This window comes from Ursus americanus, chromosome 17, assembly GCF_024610735.1.
Source record: "Ursus americanus isolate L20-20 chromosome 17, mUrsAme1.1.p, whole genome shotgun sequence".
NCBI classification, from domain to species: domain Eukaryota; kingdom Metazoa; phylum Chordata; class Mammalia; order Carnivora; family Ursidae; genus Ursus; species Ursus americanus.
Window position 1 is genome coordinate 19,809,493 of NC_142143.1, and position 20,129 is coordinate 19,829,621.

At 36.4% G+C, this 20,129-nt stretch overlaps 1 protein-coding gene across 1 annotated transcript in view; it reads left to right on the top strand.

The window, feature by feature from the left end:
* The window catches only part of SLC5A8 (solute carrier family 5 member 8), a 55,005-nt gene that overhangs the window by 15,849 nt on the left and 19,027 nt on the right, over positions 1 to 20,129 (top strand). Inside the window, exons 6-10 of the mRNA XM_045780050.2 lie at positions 570 to 710; positions 3,689 to 3,818; positions 6,608 to 6,696; positions 7,593 to 7,705; positions 11,145 to 11,212. Of these exons, the coding sequence (XP_045636006.1) occupies positions 570 to 710; positions 3,689 to 3,818; positions 6,608 to 6,696; positions 7,593 to 7,705; positions 11,145 to 11,212 (541 nt within the window). The remainder of the gene's footprint in view (positions 1 to 569; positions 711 to 3,688; positions 3,819 to 6,607; positions 6,697 to 7,592; positions 7,706 to 11,144; positions 11,213 to 20,129) is intronic.

A 20,129-nucleotide genomic window follows, 5' to 3' on the forward strand; every position in this document is an offset into this window, starting at 1 on the left:
AGAAGAGTTCAAAGACATACTAAATACAGAAGTGGAGCTTTCTTTGTAACAATATGTTGGACTTAAGTATGTGTCATAAAGTGACTTTTCACTATTAGCATTTAGCTTGTGCTCACAGCATCTTAAGAAAGCATGATGATAATGACATGGTAATTTTAGAAGATGAAAGCCTTTAAACTGCATTAATTGACTGAGTTCTTGAGCTTGAATATAAATTAGAAATATGACTGTACATGTGCTAGGAGAGAAATTATATATGCAAAATGTGTCAATTTTGTGTTCATTTCAGTACCGTATCTATTGCTCTGATGCACTTAGGAACTTTACTCTATTGCTCTCTCTCTTTTTAGTTTCATGCTTTTCTCTGATTATAGCAGAGCAGACTTGTTTAAATAGCAATTTCCTAAGGCCACAGGAGAACAATTTTTATGAAAGCTCAGAATTAGAGCATTCATTTTCCTTTAGTCCTGTCCAGATGTACATTGCTTGCTCCCAAAAAATATTCTAGGAGAATTTTCTGTAGTTTTTTGCTGATAGTTAAGATTCGTTTTCTGTCTCTTTTCATTTAGTTTTGATCCCAATCCTTTGCAAAGACATACATTCTGGACAATTATTATAGGAGGGACCTTCACATGGACCAGCATCTATGGTGTCAACCAATCCCAAGTGCAGAGATATATTTCCTGTAAAAGCAGATTCCAGGCAAAAATGTAAGCCAAACTATAGAATGGAAATCATTAATAACCATCAGTTGTCTTTATTGAAACTTGTTAATTAGTCAAGCTTTGCTTAGGTTTAAGCCTTTTGTATCATGAAATTCCAAGAAATAAATGATATACTTAGTTATAAAAGGATTAAGTAAAACAAAGTGGTACTGCATATTTTAAATCAGCTATTTGAAATATTTATATGACTTATTAAGTAAAATAAATCTTATTAAATAAATAGGCATTTATTGTGTATCTATTTGTATAAGGAGTTATGGAGGATAAACATTAGAATTATATGGCTCTTATAATGAAGGAACTTAACATCTAGTTAGGAAAATGTATATATACAAGTATGCAAAAAGTGAAATAACACTAGAAAGGTATGACAGTTCCTTGGAACAATGTAATGATAGAAGAAATGGTCGAGGACATCATATTGCCGGCTGTGCTAGTATATTTTATTTTCAGACAAAGTCATGAGTTTATAACTCCGCCCTAATACTTGCTATTTGAGCGGGCAAGTTACTTAGTCTCCCTGAGTCTCAGTTTCTAAACTTATAAAACGAGCATAAGAAATATTATACATCTCATGAGAGGTAATGTAAAATACTGTGCTTAGCACACACTTGGTAGGGGTCCAGTAAATGTGACCGCAAATCATGGAACGTGAAGGCAGAGAATGGGTGAGAGATTCCTGTCAACCAAGCAGATCCTGAGTAATGACCATATGTGGGCAGGTGGAGAATAGTGGCAGAGCATTCCAGATAGACATTGATTTGGACACAGCCCAGAGGTCAGAAGGATTATATGGTGAGGGACTGCTCAAGCCCATCTTGGCTTGAGCAAAGAGTATGAATGGTGGCTGGTTCTTTCTCAGGAGGCCTCAGTGTGGTGACCACCACTCCCCGTGCTGCTAAATAAAGCTGACTACGCCTACATGCATTTAGGAACTTAAAAATTATAAATAGATTAAGAGTAACAGGGTGGTTGGAGTAGGACAAGGAATGGCAATTCTATTTCTATTCAAAGAAGAACATGAAAATATTGTAATGTCACATGTCATAACTCAATATATTGAGAGTAAATTGGTTTAGACATTATCTATCTTTGGAAAATTCCATAGTAAAAGACCTACACAAGTATCAGCACAGTAAATGGATATAGAATCCTCCAAAAGTGAGCTTAGGAGCTCTGATATTTTAAGAAACTTTGAAGGAATGTGATTTATACATCCAGTAATCCACTGGACTTTAAATCTGTACTAGATCTGATGCTTCTCCAAAATTAATTGTGCATATGCTCCTCTGTTTCTTTGGGAGCATGAAACTCAAAAGGCCCAATTTTATAACTAAGAAACCAGCATTAGAGCTTTAGAGCTTTCTTAATAAGAAGCAATTTCCTTTGGAATGGCCTTCAGCAGACGCCCTGAGCCCTGAGAGGAACCATTTTCTCCTACTTTTTAACACTGGCTCTATGGAAAGAATGAATCCCAGTCAAAAAGATAAGACCTACTGACATTGATTAACTGGGGACAGTATCAGATGTTGTTGATAAGTGACCTATTTGAATGGCATTAAAGTCAAATAAAACTATATAGTAAAGTATTAAACTCATATATGAACAAGGGTGTTTGAGCAGGGAAGTGTCTGGGTATATTTTCTGGTGATTTGGAGATGAACTATAGTTACTTATGCTATTTTTAGTCAGTGGCAAAACATACAGTAAATTTAGTCAATCAAGGGAAAAGGCTAGCAATCTGTTGTTTGCTACCTGTTGAAGGTGAGTTCTCCTGGAACAGACTCTGAGACGGAGTTTGGCATGCCAAAGTCTGTGAGGAAATCACCACCTGTAGAAGAAAGAAAAGAGAGGGAAGCAGAATTGGCCAGAGAGAGAAGCTGGATTGTAATGCATTCTTAGCCAAAGCCTTAGGGGAAGCCCTAATGCTAAGCTGACTCCAGATTTATCCCAGGTTAGCATAAGGAGACTGGTCCTTTAAAATTCTGAATGCAGTAGTCATTGGTGCCCCAAGGAAGGAGACATGACATTGGGGATTATACCTCTCTTCAGCCTAGGGCAGCTTGTTACAGTATCCACTATAGCACTATGGGGGGGGGGGATGTAGACACCTTAGTGGGAACAAAGATTATTATTCAACTGATTATTAAGACATAGAACTCAATGCCATTAGCACTCATAATGTCAATAATTACCGTTTAACAAATGTTATTACACAGCAAGCACTGTGCTATATGATACACACTATTTCATCTAATCTTAAAACTCTGTGAGGTAGGCATCGTTATCTATAGGTGTAAATGAAGAAGCTGAAGATCAGAGGAGTGAAATCACTTGCCCAGGGTCGCATATGGTAGATGGAATGAAGATTTATGTCCATGTCTGACTCCAGTGCTGTTATACAAACCTTTACAACCTCCTGGAGCACACACCATGTATTATGATGCCGAACATTGTTTGGGAAGATAGCTGTTCAAGGAATGCAGGTTTACCTCTCATACTTACTAGGTGATATTAGAAACCACATTTAAAAGGTCTAATGAGTTGCTATGTAGATGCTAACAATGTTTAGCAGTGTATAACTGCATTACTTTGAAAAGGAAAATGAGTAATAGTTACTGCTCTGTTGACCATTAAAAATCTTTATTTCATGACAAGAAGCCCTGAAGTACCATAATTAGATACCATTATAAAGCTGATATGCCCATGGGACTCTGACCAGGAGGATACATTTATTCAATAGAGAAGCCCCCATCTATTCCAAGTATTTCCAAATAAATTGTTGATTGACAGCGTAAGTAGAAGGTTAGGCTAGAATAAAATAGATAGCATTTTTGATAACCAAAAAATAATGTGCATTTATTGAGTAATCATGAAGGTCTCTTCTGTTTATGTAACAATTTTTCTGATCTTTGGGATGGAAATTACAATTGTCATTTGCTGGTTTGTTTTCACTTCCTTAGGTCTCTCTACATCAATCTTCTGGGACTCTGGGCAATCCTTGTCTGCTCAGTGTTGTGTGGGCTTGCCCTATATTCCAGGTATCATGACTGTGATCCTTGGACAGCCAAGAAAGTATCTGCACCAGACCAGGTTCAGTACCATGCCTTTCTTATATGCATTAATGTTATCCAGAAAGCTGATTAGTTGGGAGGAAAGAGTGTTCATGTTTTTGTAGACAAACAGCAAATGTGAACAACATAATCATCTTAAATTTCTAGAAAGCATTTGGCAAAAATTTATTTTAGCAGATATAGCAAAAATGAAGAATGCTGTATCCAAGATTAAACTATTGAAATACTTGGACAATTTCAAGCCAAGTATTAAATAGAACTAGGTCAAGGCTGAGAGTGGAAATGTAAACACAGAGGGGGGAAAAAACTATACACAAACCACGATAGTGTAAAACATTTTGTGGGTATTCTTAGATAACTTTTTTTAAATCAACAGTTTACCTTCCAGTTTTTAAATGATAGAGAAACAGATCTAATGAGTGAACATTTATTGAGGACCAACTATGCGATGAGATTCTGTGCCCAGAGCTTTGCGTGCTTTATCTCTTTTAATTCTCGTGACCCGATAATTCTAATTTTAGAAGTGAGGAAGTGAGTGACTTGCAGAGAATTTATACGACTTGTTCAAGGTCACATAGCTGATAAATATAAACTATAAGTATAGCTGTAAGCACTCATCATACTATTATAAGTGCTTTATATAAACTTCAACTTTGAATCCTTATAACTACACACTGAGTTAGGTGCTATGATTATCTCTCTTTCAAAGATGAGAAAACTGAGGCAAAGATAAGTTATGTAATAGCTAGTAAACCTGGAACCAGAATTCAAGTGCAGGCAGGCTGCCACCAGAGTCCTAACTTTGAACCTCTATGCCATATACCACCTTTCAGAAAGCATAGCTAGAATTCAAACCCAGGACTGCTAGACTCTGAAGCTTGAGTTCTTGCCAAAATTGTGTTCTAAGACTTGCTGTAGAACAGGTGCCCAGGGGACTCGTTAGATTGAAGATAGACTGAATTTTATGTTGACATAAATGCATCACATACTCCAAGAAAAAAATGCAACTTTGTGGGATTAGAAAATGAGAGCTTCCTTGAGCTGTGCTTCTCAACCCTCTAGTCACGTGTGTCCTCCTACTAATAAGTAGATCTTTCCTATTTGCTCAGAGAATCTAAGAATCATGTTTACTCTGAAGATAGACACATTCTTCCCTTATATTCTCTCTAGTGAAGAATACTTTGTGACTTTTGTCAATCCTTTTTGTTTGTAGATAATAGGGATGTTAAAAATGTTTCTCATATATCTTCCCCTATCCCTGGTCAACAACAACAAAAAATGTCTTCAACTTCCTGCCCTTGAGACTCCTTGTCACAGAATGCATTCAGGGGTGTCTTGCATGCATGCACCTTTAGAGAGCCTGTGCTACACTTCTTAAAAAGAAAGAGGCTTCCTTCTCATTGGACGAGTCCAGTATTGTGTTGATTATCGAGGAGTTGATTCAATTAGCATCTCCCTAGGTATACAGTGCACATGAGGCACAGTCCGTAGAAGGTCAGGTCGATATCTTAACCTAAGGAGAGTGAGATATATTCCTGCGATGCATTCTCTATAGCTTGCCCTGAGGAAGCAAGATTAGTGTCTGGATATAGTTTTACTATTTTTCTCTCATTCTTACCTTTCTGGTTCTACCTATACCTAAGGGGGCCACTGAGAACATGAAATATCACACCAAAGACTTTTGAGAAAGTTGATATTAGGGTAGAGGATTTTAGATCTCGTTACCACAGAAACAGTGGAAACTTAACTTTTGCTTATGTATGGAATACTACTTGAAGTTACGCTTTCAAGACTATCTTGGGATAACTGGGTCTTGATTTCATATAGAGATAAGTGCAGTTCTCTCTTTCTGAGAATAAAAAATGAGTAAGCTTTGGATAAAGGGGAGACATTCTTAAAAACAACTTAGCACAGACCCTGGCAACTGTGGGGGATGTTCTTCCTCATCCCATAACAAACTATTGTCAAGTGAAATCAGAAGAGGCTGATACAATAGGACATGACATCCACTCTATACTATCGGAGAAGGACTCAAGAATGTTTCAGTGCAAATGAGGTGACATTTTTCTAGAAAATTATCCTCTTAGGACCCCTCTGATTTAAAAATCAGTTTTGCCAAAAGACTGTCATGTGACATAGTACTGAAGTAATATACCTTCCCATTATTATTTAATATTTATTTTTTAAAAAGTAACTTATCAAAAAGTAAGTGGATATCAGGAGCTTTTTAAAAAGAAGCAAGTTTCTGGAACTTCCCGAGGTTACGCTCCACTTGTCACTATGTCTCATACTACGTGCAGCTATAATTACACTTTCAGTCCTGGGTAGTGATTAAAGTTCACAAAGATATCTTTGAGTCAACTGTAAAGTTAAGTGAATGCTTAAGCATAGAGGTATGTAAATATTTCCTTTAAATTGATTTATTATTCCAAAGAATGAGAACAGCTACCTTTTATCAAGCATTTACTGTATTCCATGTACTATACTAAGAGCTTGACATAGATGATGTAATTTAACTTTTATAGCGAGTCTTTGAGGTTAGTATTATTACCCCTACTTTACAGATGAGGAAACTGAGTCTTAGAGAAGTAACAAAACCACCTCTGTCTGAATCCAGACCCTGTATCCTTAACTACTCTGCTATTATTTTAAGTGTTAACAATAAATGAGTTTAATTTTTCATATTTGGAAATTTCAATTATATGGAATAGGTTCCTTTAGTTTTTGAAGGATACAAGATAAATGAGACATTAATTAATTTCATTTGATAGAAAATAGCACTCAGAAGTAAATTTTGAAATTTTTCAGCTCATGCCTTATTTGGTACTGGACATTCTGCAAGATTTTCCAGGACTACCTGGACTTTTTGTGGCCTGTGCTTACAGTGGAACATTAAGGTATGAATTATGACTCTAACAATACATGGTTTCCCTGTTGGGATCTTTCTTTTGTTATTGGATATTTTGGGGGATAAAGCTGAATTCTGGACATGAGCACAAATGACCAAAAGTGGGTAATCTTACCCCATGTATCCTCTCTGTTGGTCTCACTCTTATCCATGTGGACTATCAGTCTATTATCCTGAGTCTCCACTTTTAACTTGGTCTCTACTATGATACATCATCACATACTCTGTAGGGTCACCATAGTAATGATCAGCTGATGGCAGTTTTCATTGATTCCCAAAAAGGGGTGCCTACAGTCTTGGTTTAAAATGTATGTATTGCTAAAACATGGTCAAAGGAAAATTAGAAGTAAAGTCTCCTATTATCATGCTGAATAATATACACTGTGCAACAAGCTTGTTCTGTGTTTCAACTTATTCATTGCACTTTCTTCCAGTGTTTGTGCCAGGGAATGAATTCTAATATATTATTAACACGCACAGCATTTGTTAGTGAGGATCCAGGAAATTAATATTACTGATATTGATGGCATACGTTTGTGAGGATTTATGACAGTCCTTTCTATGCACAAAGAAAAATACGTTTTAAAGTCATTACATAGTAGTACTATGTAGTCTGTGTAGATTCTTTCCATAGACACTGAGGATTTATTGCAAAGTGGAAGCAACATAAAATTGTCCTTTCTCACTGTTAAGCCTATGGATGTTGCCTGAATCATTCTTGGATGATAACAGCTTCCAGAAGGAGGATGTTGTGATCATTAAAAATATAGTAGAAATCTGGTTATATTTCAGAAATGACAGTTTGTTTGCCCCCTTTCTTATTCCTACTTAAAGTGTTGTCAAAGTTAAAATATTATAAATCAAAAGACTGATTTTCTCTTACAGCACAGTGTCCTCCAGTATTAATGCATTAGCTGCAGTAACTGTGGAAGATCTAATTAAACCTCACTTCAGATCGCTCTCAGAAAGGTCTCTCTCTTGGATTTCCCAAGGAATGAGTGAGTTTCCATTTTCACGATTCCATTTTACCTTCAGGAGATGATTTTTAGAAACACCAGAAATCTTTTCCATGGAAGAGACCGAGTAAGAACTTTGAAGTGTAAATGTATATGTACATATGCATGCCTATGACTAAATGTCGTCATGCCATATTTGCAATCAAGATTTGAGAGACATTACAAGCGATTAATTGTCAGGGGACCACGAAGAACAATATCCAGGGATCCTTATTTTTTTTTTTAAGTTTTAACTTAAATTCCAGTTAACTAACGTACAGTGTAATATTAGTTTCAGTGATTCAACACTTCCATGCAACACCTGGTGCTCATAATGACAAGTGCGTTCCTTAATCCCCATCACCCATTTCATGCATCCCTCTACCCACCTCCCTTCTGGTAACCGTCAGCTTGTTCTTTATAGTAAAGAGTCTGTTTCTTGGTTTGCCTCTCTCTTTTTCCCCCCTGTATGCTTGTTTGTTTTGTTTGTTAAATTCCACATACGAGTGAAATCATATAGTATTTGTCTTTCTCTGACTGACTTATTTCACTTAGCGTTATATACTCTAGCTCCATCTATGTTGTTACAAATGGCAAAATCTCATTCCTTATGGCTAATATTCCACTGTGTATATATATACCACATCTTCTTTATCCATTCATCAGCTGATGAACACTTAGGCTGTTTCCATAATTTAGCTATTATAGACAATGCTGCCTATAAACATTGGGGTACATGTATCCCTTCAAATCAGCATTTTTTAATTCTTTGGGTAAATACCAAGTAGTGCAATTGTTGGATCATAGGGTAGTTCTATTTTTAACCTTTTGAGGAATCTACATATTGTTTTCCACAGTGGTTGTACCAGTTTGCGTTCCCACCACCAGTGTAGGAGGGTTCTCCTTTCTCCATATCCTTGCCAACACCTGTTGTTTCTAGTGTTGTTGATTTTAACCATTCTGACAGGTGTGAGGTGATATCTCATTGTGGTTTTGATTTGTTTACCTGATGATGAGAGATGTTGAGCGTCTTTTCAGGGATCCTTATTTGTCTGTCCTTCTTTTCTCACTTCTTCCTATCCCAAATCTGTGTTAAAATTCTTAGCCACACACAAAAAAAAATTCAACCCTTTTCCTTTTCAAACTTTAGCCAGCGGTTTTAAGAAATACCCTTAGTTTGGAGCCAAGAGCCACACTTCTTTATTGCTTAAGAGGGCACTGTTTAAAGTACAGAACACTGGGTGTTATACGCAACTGATAAATTATTGAACACTACATCTGAAACTAATGATGTACTATATGCTGGCTAGTTGAATTTAAATAAAAAAAGAAAACCTAAGCCAAAAAAATAGAGTACATAGTCCATGTGTATGAATTGAAGATAAAGAAACATAGTGTTATGATTTTTGACCCATATTGATTGTCTATTCTATCTATATATGGAGACTGCCCTGGAGATAGTCAATTAAATTGTACAAGGAATGTTCAACTTCTATTGATAGATTGTAGAACCTTATTAGGGGTTAAATATCAGTTGAATGGAAAGGTTTAAAGACCCCAGTTCCCAGATGTCCCAAATGTACCAATCTGACTCAAAGAAATCTGGTTACTATACTTCATTCTTTGTGTTTGACGTTTTGGTTATATGTGTTTGGAATGAATGACTAGCAAACTTGTTTTTTAAAAAGAATATTTAACTTCAACCAAGTAATACTAATAGACTGTCAAAGAAATAGTAAATAATATCTTATTTTGAACTATAATTCTATATGTAATTGTCTTGACTATAGCCTGGAATAAATAATTTATATTCTTCAGTGTCCCTTAAATTTAAATAACATTGCATCATCTTATTATGTGCCTAATTTTAATCCTGGAACATAATTACAGAATGATACAATGCTTCCTAAGGAGTATTTAGATTGATTCATTATAGGGTTATTGAAGCTGTATGCTTTTAAATAGAAACTTTTGAAGCCAGACAGACCCAGTCTTGCTTTACCAATTTACTAACCTCAAGCAAACCCAATAACCCAATACAGCTTGAATTTTTTTGTATGAAAAATGTTAGAAAAAAATATTCATCTTGCAGGTACTATGAGGTTTAGAGATAATGCATATAAAATAAGAAGCACTATCTGGTGCTCAAGGAAGGGTGTTGATGATAATTAATAACAAATCAACTCTGCTGGTGTAGATGAGGTTTTCACTTACTTTGACTTATATAATGACTTACATGAAGTCATTATCTTGAGGTATGTACAGTGAGGACATTATAGAGAAGAACATGGCAAATAATTTATGTGTATTTCCATTAACTTTGAATACCAAAGCCTCACTGTGGTGACCATTCATGAGCTATCAGAGAATAATCATGCTAAATATGTTGGAAATACTATTTACATTAGGATTTGGAGGCTTAAAAAAAATCATTGCAACATGAGCTCTATGTAAAAACTTAATGTAAATTTTCCATTCAGGTGCAATAAGGTTATTTACCCAATATACTTAACAAAGGTGTGAGTGCTAGTGTAAATTAGAGGTAAGGAATGCACTAATTTTATGATGAGCAAAGTTATCATTCCTCTTTTTGTGTTTGATTTTTATGTATGGGAAATTATATTGACTGATTTCAGGTGATTTGTGCTAAATGGAAATCTTCAAAAATAAAAATCAGGGAACATGTGTATAAATTTTCCTATAATTTAAAAACTAAAACATGTATTTGGAGAAAATCTGGAAAGTACTAAAAGCCAAAAGAAAAAAAAAAGTCCTATAATTTATACTCTGACCAGCTGTGGTGGCTTGAGAATTTCTATAAAGTTTGGGAAAACAATTTGGTAGAATGGGTAATGTCATACTTGATACTATCTTTCTTTGCTAGTTTAACAGGAAAGGCTTGAGGATGTTGATGGAGATTACAAGAGGACTAAAAGTCCTAAACCTACCCTTGGTGGGGATTGTCATTTCCCAGGAGAAGTGAACACTTCAAATCAGATGACTCTAATTTCTGATGTTTGTTACTCCCCTCCCCCATCATGTCATAGGGAGCAGAGCTGGATTGTGTCCCATTTCTGACAAACTGAAAACAGAAACCTGAGCCTTCCTTTATAAAACAAAAGTTTATGGAGGATTAGATAAATAACACAACAGTTCTTAGCTTTAAAGTCCCTATGGTTAATGCTAGGGATTTTTTTACTTATATAACCTAATGTTGTCACTAATCCCAGGACACAATATCAGAGTTTTCTTTCCCCTTTGCACACTGCTGATCCTGTAGGGAAACACCCCTTCCCTTTTTTTGGCTGGCGCTGATGTATGTGGCCATTTTTCACCACAATCATATTAATTACTTTGAATCAAAGGCAGGGTAGTTCATTCTACTGAGAATTCTAATCCTCTGGGTCTGAATTTTACACTGGCTTTTGCATCATCCCTCTAGGTGTGCTGTTTGGAGCTCTGTGCATTGGAATGGCTGCACTGGCATCACTAATGGGAGCTTTGCTGCAGGTAAGAGCTGATTCTGCAAGGTTTGAATCATAAACACTGAATTCTTTTTAAAATGTTGATGTGACCATCCTTCCAGACTTCTCTATTCATCTATTCATAGACATATCGAGGAACAGAGTTGACTAAATTCTTTAAAAAGAAATTTTTTTAAGATTTTTATTTATTTATTTGACAGAGAGACAGCCAGCGAGAGAGGGAACATAAGCAGGGGGAGTGGGAGAGGAAGAAGCAGGCTCCCAGCGGGGGAGCCCGATGTGGGGCTCGATCCCAGGACTCCAGGATCACGCCTTGAGCTGAAGGCAGATGCTTAATGACTGAGCCACCCAGGCGCCCCTAAAATTTTTTTAAATTAAGCTTTGTATTTTGATAAAATTGTAGACTTATATGCAATTTAAGAAATAATACAGAAAGATCCCATACACCCTTTACCAATTTTCCCTCAATGGTGTGAGACTTAGATTGATGTTCTTTCCCCCCTGCTTTCTCTATAGATGTACAATTATAAAGGCTGTCTTTCTTCCATTGAATTGCACCTATATCAAAAATGAGTTAGGCGGGGTACCTGAGTGGCTCAGTCAGTTGGGCATGTGACTCTTGGTTTCAGCTCAGGTCATGATCTTGGGGTCAAAGGATTGAGCCCCTTGCCAGGCTCTGCACTTAGCACAGAGTCCTCTTGCCCCTCTCCCTCTCCTCCTTCCTCCACTTGCACGCACGTGCTCTCTCTCTCAAATAAAATCTTTCAAAAAATAAATTAGGCATATTTGTGTGGACTTATTTCTGGTTTCTCTTTTCTGTTGTTAATCTATGTGTCTGTCCCTGTGCCAGTAGTATACAGTCTTGATTTTTGTAGCTTTATAGTAAGTCTAGAATCAGGTAAACTAATTCCTTACACTTTATTCTTATTTTTCAAAATGGTTACAGCTATTCTTGTTCCTTTGCCTTTCCATATGAAGTTAGAATAATCTTCTGTATATCTAAAAAATGTTGCTTAAATTTTGATAGAATTGCACTAAACCTATATATCAATTTGGGGAGAATTGACATCTTTACTATGTTGAATCTTTGAATCCATGAGTATAGTATATCTCTTCATTTATTTAGATCTCTGATTTTTCTCATCACCATTTTGTAATTTTCAGTATACAAGCTCTGTATATATTTAGTGAGATTTACACCTTACAATTAAAAAAATTGTTTTAAGTTTTTTTTTAAAAAGACATTTCTTTGAGAGAGAGAGTGAGCATGAGTTGGGGGAGGAGCAAGGGAGAGAATCTCAAGCAGATTCCCCACTGAGTGCAGAGCCCAAAGTGGGATTTAATGCCACGACCCATCAGATAATGACTTGAGCCAAAATCATGAGTGGGATACTTAAACAACTGAGTCACCCAGGTGCCCCATAATTTTTTTAAAGTATTAATTTTAATTCCTGTTAGTTAACATACAGTGGTGTATTAGTTTCAAGTATACAATATAGTGATAATGATTCAACAATGACATACATTACCTGGTGCTCATTATTACACGTGCACTCCTTAATCTACATCAACTACTTAATCCATCCCCCCATCCAGCTCTCCACTAGTAACCTTTGTTCTCTATAGTTAAGAGTGGTTCATCTCTCTTGGTTCGTCTCTCTCTTTTTTCTTTACTCCTTTGTTTTCTTAAATTCCACATGAGTGAAATCATGATATTTGTCTTTCTCTCACTGGCTTATTTCACAAAGCATTATATTCTCTAGCTCTATCCACATCATTATAAATGGCAAGATTTCATTCTTTATTATGCCTGGCTAATATTCATACATAAAATCTCCAGTCAATGGACTCTTGGGATGCTTCCATATCTTGGCTATTGTAAATAATGCTGCTATAAACTTAGGGGTGAATGTATCCCTTTGAATTAGTGTTTTTGTGTTCTTTGGATAAATACCCAGTAGTGCAATTACTGGGTCATAGGATAGTTCTATTTTTAACTTTTTGAGTAATCTCCATACAGTTTCTAAGTATGTATTACCATCAAGGGTGGAATGCAGCAGTTTGCATTCCCACCAATTGTGCACAATGGTCCTTTTTCTTCACATCCTCACCAACACCTATTGTTTCTTGTGTTGTTGATTTTAGCTATTCTGATTGTTGTGAGGTGTTATCTCATTGTAGTTCTGGTATGCATTTCCCTGATGATAAGTGATGATGAGGATCTTTTCATGTGTCTGTGCCTGATGTCTTCTTTGGAGAAGTGTCTGTTCATGTCTTCTGCCCATTTTTTTATTAGTTTTTTTTTTCAGTGTTGACTTTTATAAGTTCTTTAAATATTTTAGGTACTAACTCTAATTAACCTGTGAATTGCAAAAATTTTCTCCCGTTGAGTAGGTTGCCTTTTAGTTTTGTGGATTACTTTCTTCACTGTGCAGAAGGTTTTTATTTTGATGAAGTCCCAATAGTTTATTTTTGCTTTTGTTTCCCTTGCTTCGGGGGACCTATCTAGAAAAAAGTTACTACAGCCCATGTCAAAGAACTTACTGCTTGTGCTTTCTTCTAGGATTTTTATGGTTTAAGGTCTCACATTTAGGACTTTAATCCATTTTGAGTTTATTTTTGTGTATGGTGTAAGGAAGTTGTCAGATTCATTCTTCTGCAGGTTGCTGTCCAGTTTTCCCCACACCATTTGTTAAAAAGACTGTTTTTTTCCTATTAGATAGTCTTTCCTGCTTTGTCAAAGATTAATTGGCTATATAATTGTGGGTTTATTTCTGCATTTTCTATTGTGTTTCATTGATCTATGTGTCTATTTTTGTGTCAGTACCGTATGTTTTGATTGCTACAGCTTTGTAATACAACTTGAAGTCTGGAATTGTGATGCCTCCAGCTTTGCTTTTCTTTTTCAAGCTTGCTGTGGCTGTTTGGGGTCTTTTGTGGTTCCATATAAATTTTAGGATTGTTTTTTCTAGTTCTGTGAAAAATGTTGTTGGTATTTTGATAGGGATTGCATTAAATGTGTAGATTGAGTAGTATAGACATTTTAATAATATTTGTTCTTCTAATCCATGAGCATGGGATATCGTTCCATTTCTTTGTGTCATCTTCAATTTCTTTCATCAGTTTTTTATAGTTTTCAGAGCACAGGTCTCTCACCTCCTTGGTTAAGTTTATTCCTTGCTATGTCATTATTTTGATGCAATTGTAAATGGGATTATTTTCTTAATTTCTCTTTCTGCTCCTTCATTATTAGTGTATAGAAATGCAGTTGATTCTGTAGATTAGTTTTGTATCCTGTGACTTTACTGAATTTGTTTCAGTTCTAGCATTTTTTTTTTTTTTTTGGTGGAGTCTTTCAGGTTTTCTATATATAGTGTCAGGGCATCTGCAAATAATGAAAGTTTTACTTCTTTCTTACTGATTTGGGTGCCTTTTATTTCTTTATGTTGTCTGGTTGCTGTGGCTAGGACTTCCATAACTATATTGAATAAAAGTAGTGAGAGTGGGGGCACCTGGATGGCTTGGTCAGTTGAACATCTGACTCTTGATTTCAGCTCAAGTCATTATCTCAGGGTTGTGGGATCAAGCCCCATGTTGGGCTCCATGCTCAACACAGAGTCTGCTTGGGATTTTCTGTCTCCCTCTCCCTCTACTTGTGCACTCTCTCTTTCTTTCTCTAAAATAAATAAATAAAATATTTTTAAAAAAATGTGGTGAGACATCCTCGTCTTGTTCCTGACCTTAAGGGAAAAGCTGAACTTTTCCCCATGAAGTATTATGTTAGCTGTGGGTTGTTTGGTTGTTTTGTTTTGTTTTGTTTTGTTTTTGCATATGGCCTTTATTTTGTTGAGGTATGTTCCCACTAAACCTACCTCATTCAGGGTTTTGTTTTGTTTTGTTTTATCATGAATGGATGTTGTACTTTGTGAAATGCTTTTTCTGCATCTATTGAAATGATCATATAGTTCTTATTCTTTCTCTTATTGATGTGATGTGTTACATTGATTGATTTGTGAATATTGAACCACCCTTGCAACCCAATAATAAATCCCACTTGATTGTGGTAAATGATTTTTTTATGTATTGTTGGATTCGGTTTGCTAGTATTTTTTCTTGAATGTTTTTACATCTATGTTCATCAAAGATATTGGCCTGTACTCTTTTTTTGTGGTGTCTTTGTCTGGTTTTGGTATCAGGGTAATGCTGTCCTCATAGAGTGAATTTGGAAGTTTTCCTCACTTTTCTATTTTCTGGAATAGTTTGAGAAGAGTACGTATTAACTCTTCTTTAAATGTTTGGTAAAATTCACCTGTGAAGACATCTGATCCTGGACTTCTGTTTATTGGGAGATTTTTGATTACTGATTCAATTTCTTTGCTGGTAATTGGTCTGTTCAAATTTTCTATTTCTTCCTATTTCAGTTTTCATCGATTATATGTTTCTAGGAATTTATTTCTTCTAGGTTGTCCAATTTGTTGTTTTTCATAATATTCTTTTATAATTATTTGTATTTCTGTGGTGTTGGTGGTTATTTCTCCTCTCTCATTTGTAATTTTATTGATTTGAATCCTTTCTCTTTTTTCTTGATAAATCTGGCTAGAGGCTTATCAATTTTATTAATTTTTGCAAAGAACCAGCTCCTGATTTTATTGATCTGTTCTACTATTTTTTTAGTTTCTGTATTATTTATTTCTTCTCTGATCCTTATTATTTCTTTCCTTCTGCTGGTTTTAGGCTTTGTTATTCATTTTTCTAGCTCCTTTAGGTGTAAGGTTAAGTTGTTTATTTGAGATTTTTCTTGCTTCTTGAGGTAGGCCCGTATTGCTATAAACTTCCTTCTTAGAGCCACTTTTTCTGCATCCCAAAGGTTTTGAACCATTGTGTTTTCATTTTCATTTGTTTCCATGTAGTTTTTAATTTTTTCTTTTGCTTCTTAGTTGACCCGTTCATTGTTTAGTAGCATGTTATTTAACCTCCATGTATTTGTGGTCTTTCAGATTTTTTTCTTGGGTTGACTTCTGGTTTCATAGCATTGTGGTCAGAAAAGAAGCATGGTATAACTTAGATCTTTTTTAATTTATTGAGGTGTGTTTTGTGGCTTAATATGTGACCTATTCTGGAGAATGTTCCACGTGCACTTGAAAAGAATGTGTATCCTGCTGTTGGTTGACCGAATGATTTGGATATATCTATTAAATCCATCTGGTAGTGTGTCATTCAAAGCCATTGTTTATTGTTGATTTTCTGTTTAGATCATTTATGTAAATGGGGTGTTAACATCCCCTAATATTAGTGTATTACTGTCAATTAGTGCCTTTATGTTTGTTATTACCTATTTTATGTATTTGGGTACTTCCATGTTAGATACATAAATATTTACAATTGTTATATCTTCTGTTGGATTATCCCCTTTATTATTATATAGTGTCCTTCTTTGTCTCTTGTTAGAATCTTTTTTTATTTTTATTTTTAAAGATTTAATTTATTCATTTGAGGCTGGGAGGGGCAGAGGGAGAGGGAGAGAATCTCAAGCAGACTCTGTGCTAAGCATGGAGCCTGATGTGGGGCTCAGTCTCACAAACCTGAGATCATGACCTGTGCTGGAATCAAGAAGCAGAAGCTTAACCTACTGAGCCACCCAGGTGTCCTAGAATCTTTTTTAAAAGTCTAGTTTGTCTGATATAAGTATTGCCTCTCCAGCTTTCTTTGGAAGTGCATTTGCATGATAACTGTTTCTCCACCCTCTCACTTTCAATTTGTAGGTGTGTTTAGCTCTAAAACAAGTCTCTTATACAAAGCATATAGATGGGTCTTGTTTTTTTATCCATTATGTCTCCCTGTATTTTGATTGGAACATTTTGTCCATTTACATTCACAGTAATTACTTTTTAATATTTTATTTATTTATTTGAGAGAGAACACAAGCGGGGAGGAGGGGCAGAAGGCAAGGGAGAAGCAGACCCCCCACTGAGCAGGGAGCCCAAAGCAGGGCTCAATTCCAGGACCCTGGGATTATGACCTGAGCCAAAAGCAGATGCTTAACTGATTGAGCTATCTAGGCACCCCTCACAGTACTTATTGATAGATATGTACTTATTGCCATTTTATTACTTGTTTCGTGTTTTTTTCTGAAAATCTTCTCTGATCCTTTCTTGTCTTTCTTTCATGGTTTGCTGGTTTTCTTTAGTGATAAATTTGGATTGCTTTCTCCTTATTCTTTGCATATTTATTAGTGGTTTTTGATTTGTAGTTACCATTAGGTTTGTATATAACATCTTCTGCATATAGCAGTCTATATTAAGTTGATAGTTTAAGTTTGAACCTATTCTTTACTCCTCTCCTCCCCAAATTTTAGGTATATGTTGTCATATTTTACATCCTTGATTTTGTGACTTCCTTCACTGATATTTCATAGAAATATTAATTTTTACTGTTTTTGTGTTTCCTATCTTCATACTGTTACTTTTAGTCTTTCCTTTCTACTCATAGAGTCCCCTTTAGTATTTCCTGCAGCGCTGGTTTAGTGGTCATGAACTCCTTTAGTTTTTGTCTGAGAAACTCTTTATCTCTCCTTCTATTCTGAATGATAGCCTTGCTGGATAGAATTTTCTTGATTTCAAATTTTTCCCATTCAGCATTTTGAATATATATCATGCCAGTCCTTTCTGACGTGGAAAGTTTCTGCTGAACAATCTGTTGATAGCCTGATGGGATTTCCCTTGTATATAACTGTTGTCTTTTGTCTTGCTGATTTTAAGATTTTTTTCTTTATATTTTGCCATTTTAAGTACAATATGTCTTGGTGTGGGTCTGCTTTTTTTGATTTTGTTGGGGGTTCTCTGTACCTCCTGGATCTGGATATCTGTTTCCTTCCCCAGATTAGGAAAGTTTTCAGCTATTATTTCTTCAAATAAACTTTCTGCCTTCTTTTCTCTCTCTTCTTCTTCTGGGAATCCGATAATACATATGTTACTGTGTTGATGAGTCATTGAGTTCTCTGAGTCTATTGTCATTTTTCATTATTCTTTTTTCTCTCTTTTGTTCAACTTGATTACTTTCCATTACTCTGTGTTTCCTCCAGCCTGCTGTTCATTCCATCAAGCATGTTTCCGATTTCATTTACTGGGCCCTTTGTCTCTGCTATATTATTCCCTATTTCCATGTTAATTGTCTCACTGGTGCCTTCCACTCTTTTCTCAAGTCTAGCAAGTATTATTATGATCATTACTTTAAATTCTCTATCAGGCATGTTACTTCTATCTGTTTCATGTATATCTCTAGCTGTGGCCTTGTCCTGTTCTTCCATTTGAGACAAATTCCTCTGTCCTTTCTTTTGTCTAAGTCTCTGTGCCTGCTTCTCTGTGTTAGAAAAGTCACCTACATTTCCTCCTCTTGAAGGTAATGGCCTTATGAAGAAGAGGTTCTGTAGTGCCCTACAGTGTACAGTTGCCTGTTTTCCAGGGCCAGGCGCTTCAGAGAGTATTTCCACTGTGTGCTGCATGCACTCTGCTGTTGTGTCCTGGCCACTTTATCCTTTAGGCCAATTGTCTGAAGAGGCTCTATTTACCTATCATGAGCTGTATTTGTTCATTGACCTGAATGTGGGGAATTTTAACTAAGTGTACTCTGGTCTGCTTATGAAATGAGTCCTGTTGCCACAGCTGCCAGAACTGAGGCCCTGCAGAATTCATGGGTAGGGAGACATGGTGTGGGCAGGGGTTTGGGCCAGTCTTTGGGCCCACTGCACTGGGACTGAGGCAAGCGTGACTGAGATGGGCAGTTCCACTGGAGTGGGTGGGATGGGTCTTGGTGTCAGCAAGTTAGGTAGTGAGTGTCAGCACCGTACTGGTTCCCACAGGTGGCCCTGTGCTTATGCTGAGGGGCAGTGGAGGCCAGTTATCTTTGTTCCTGGAGGGGGTCTATCCATGAATGCTGCCTCTCTGAGACATGCTCCAAGAAGAGCAAATAACCTCCCCACTATGTGCCTCAAGCACTCTTCAGATTGCTGTTTCCATGCTGTATGTCCACAGGCTATTTGCCCTGCCTTTTCTCTAAGAGTAGCACCAATGCCTCTGGGCTCTCCATGAGCCAAGCCCACTGACCTTTAAAACTCCAGGCTTTAAGCCCTGCTGGTTGCAAGAACTCATGAAATTCAGCCCCTCTCACTTTCCAATCCAGTTGCTGTAAGGAATCATCTTCCCTGTGCACTCCCCTGTGTGCTGGTCTGTCTCTTGCCCTTCCCTGAGACCACAGCTCTCTCCCCACCACAGTGGCCACAACCTGTTTCTCTCCCAAACCATGTCTCCACACTTCCTGCTTTCTGCCATGTGGCCTCTTCTCTACCTTTAGTTGTGGAGTTTGTTCTGCCAGTCTTCAAGTCTATTTCTGGGGTATGTAGGGTGACTTGATAGTCATCTAGTTGTATTCATGGGACAAGGGGAGCCTGGAGTCCTCCTACTCTGCCACCATCTCCTTCCTTATCCCAGTATTTAATTTTTTTTAAGTGATTGTAAATGATATTGTACTTTTAATGTTGGTGTCCATCTGTTTGTTAATATGTAGAAATACAATTGATTTTTATGTATTTGTGTTGTATCCTGAGACCTTGCTGAATTTACTTATTAGTTCTTGGGATTTTCTACACAATCATGTCATCTTCAAACAGGGACAGTTTTATTTCTTCCTTTCCAATCTGTATGTATAGTTTTTATTTCTTTATTGCACTGGCTTCAACTTCCACATCATGTTGAAAAAGAGTAGTAAGAGTAGAAACCCTTTCCTTGTTCCCCAGTCTGGATGAGGAAAGCATTTAGTCTTTCACTCCTAGATATAATGTTAGCTGTAAGATTTTAGTAGACGCCCTTTACAAAGTTGAGGGAATTCCCTATTTCCCTATTTTCCATCTTTCTGAGAGTTTTTATTATGGATGAATGTTGAATTTT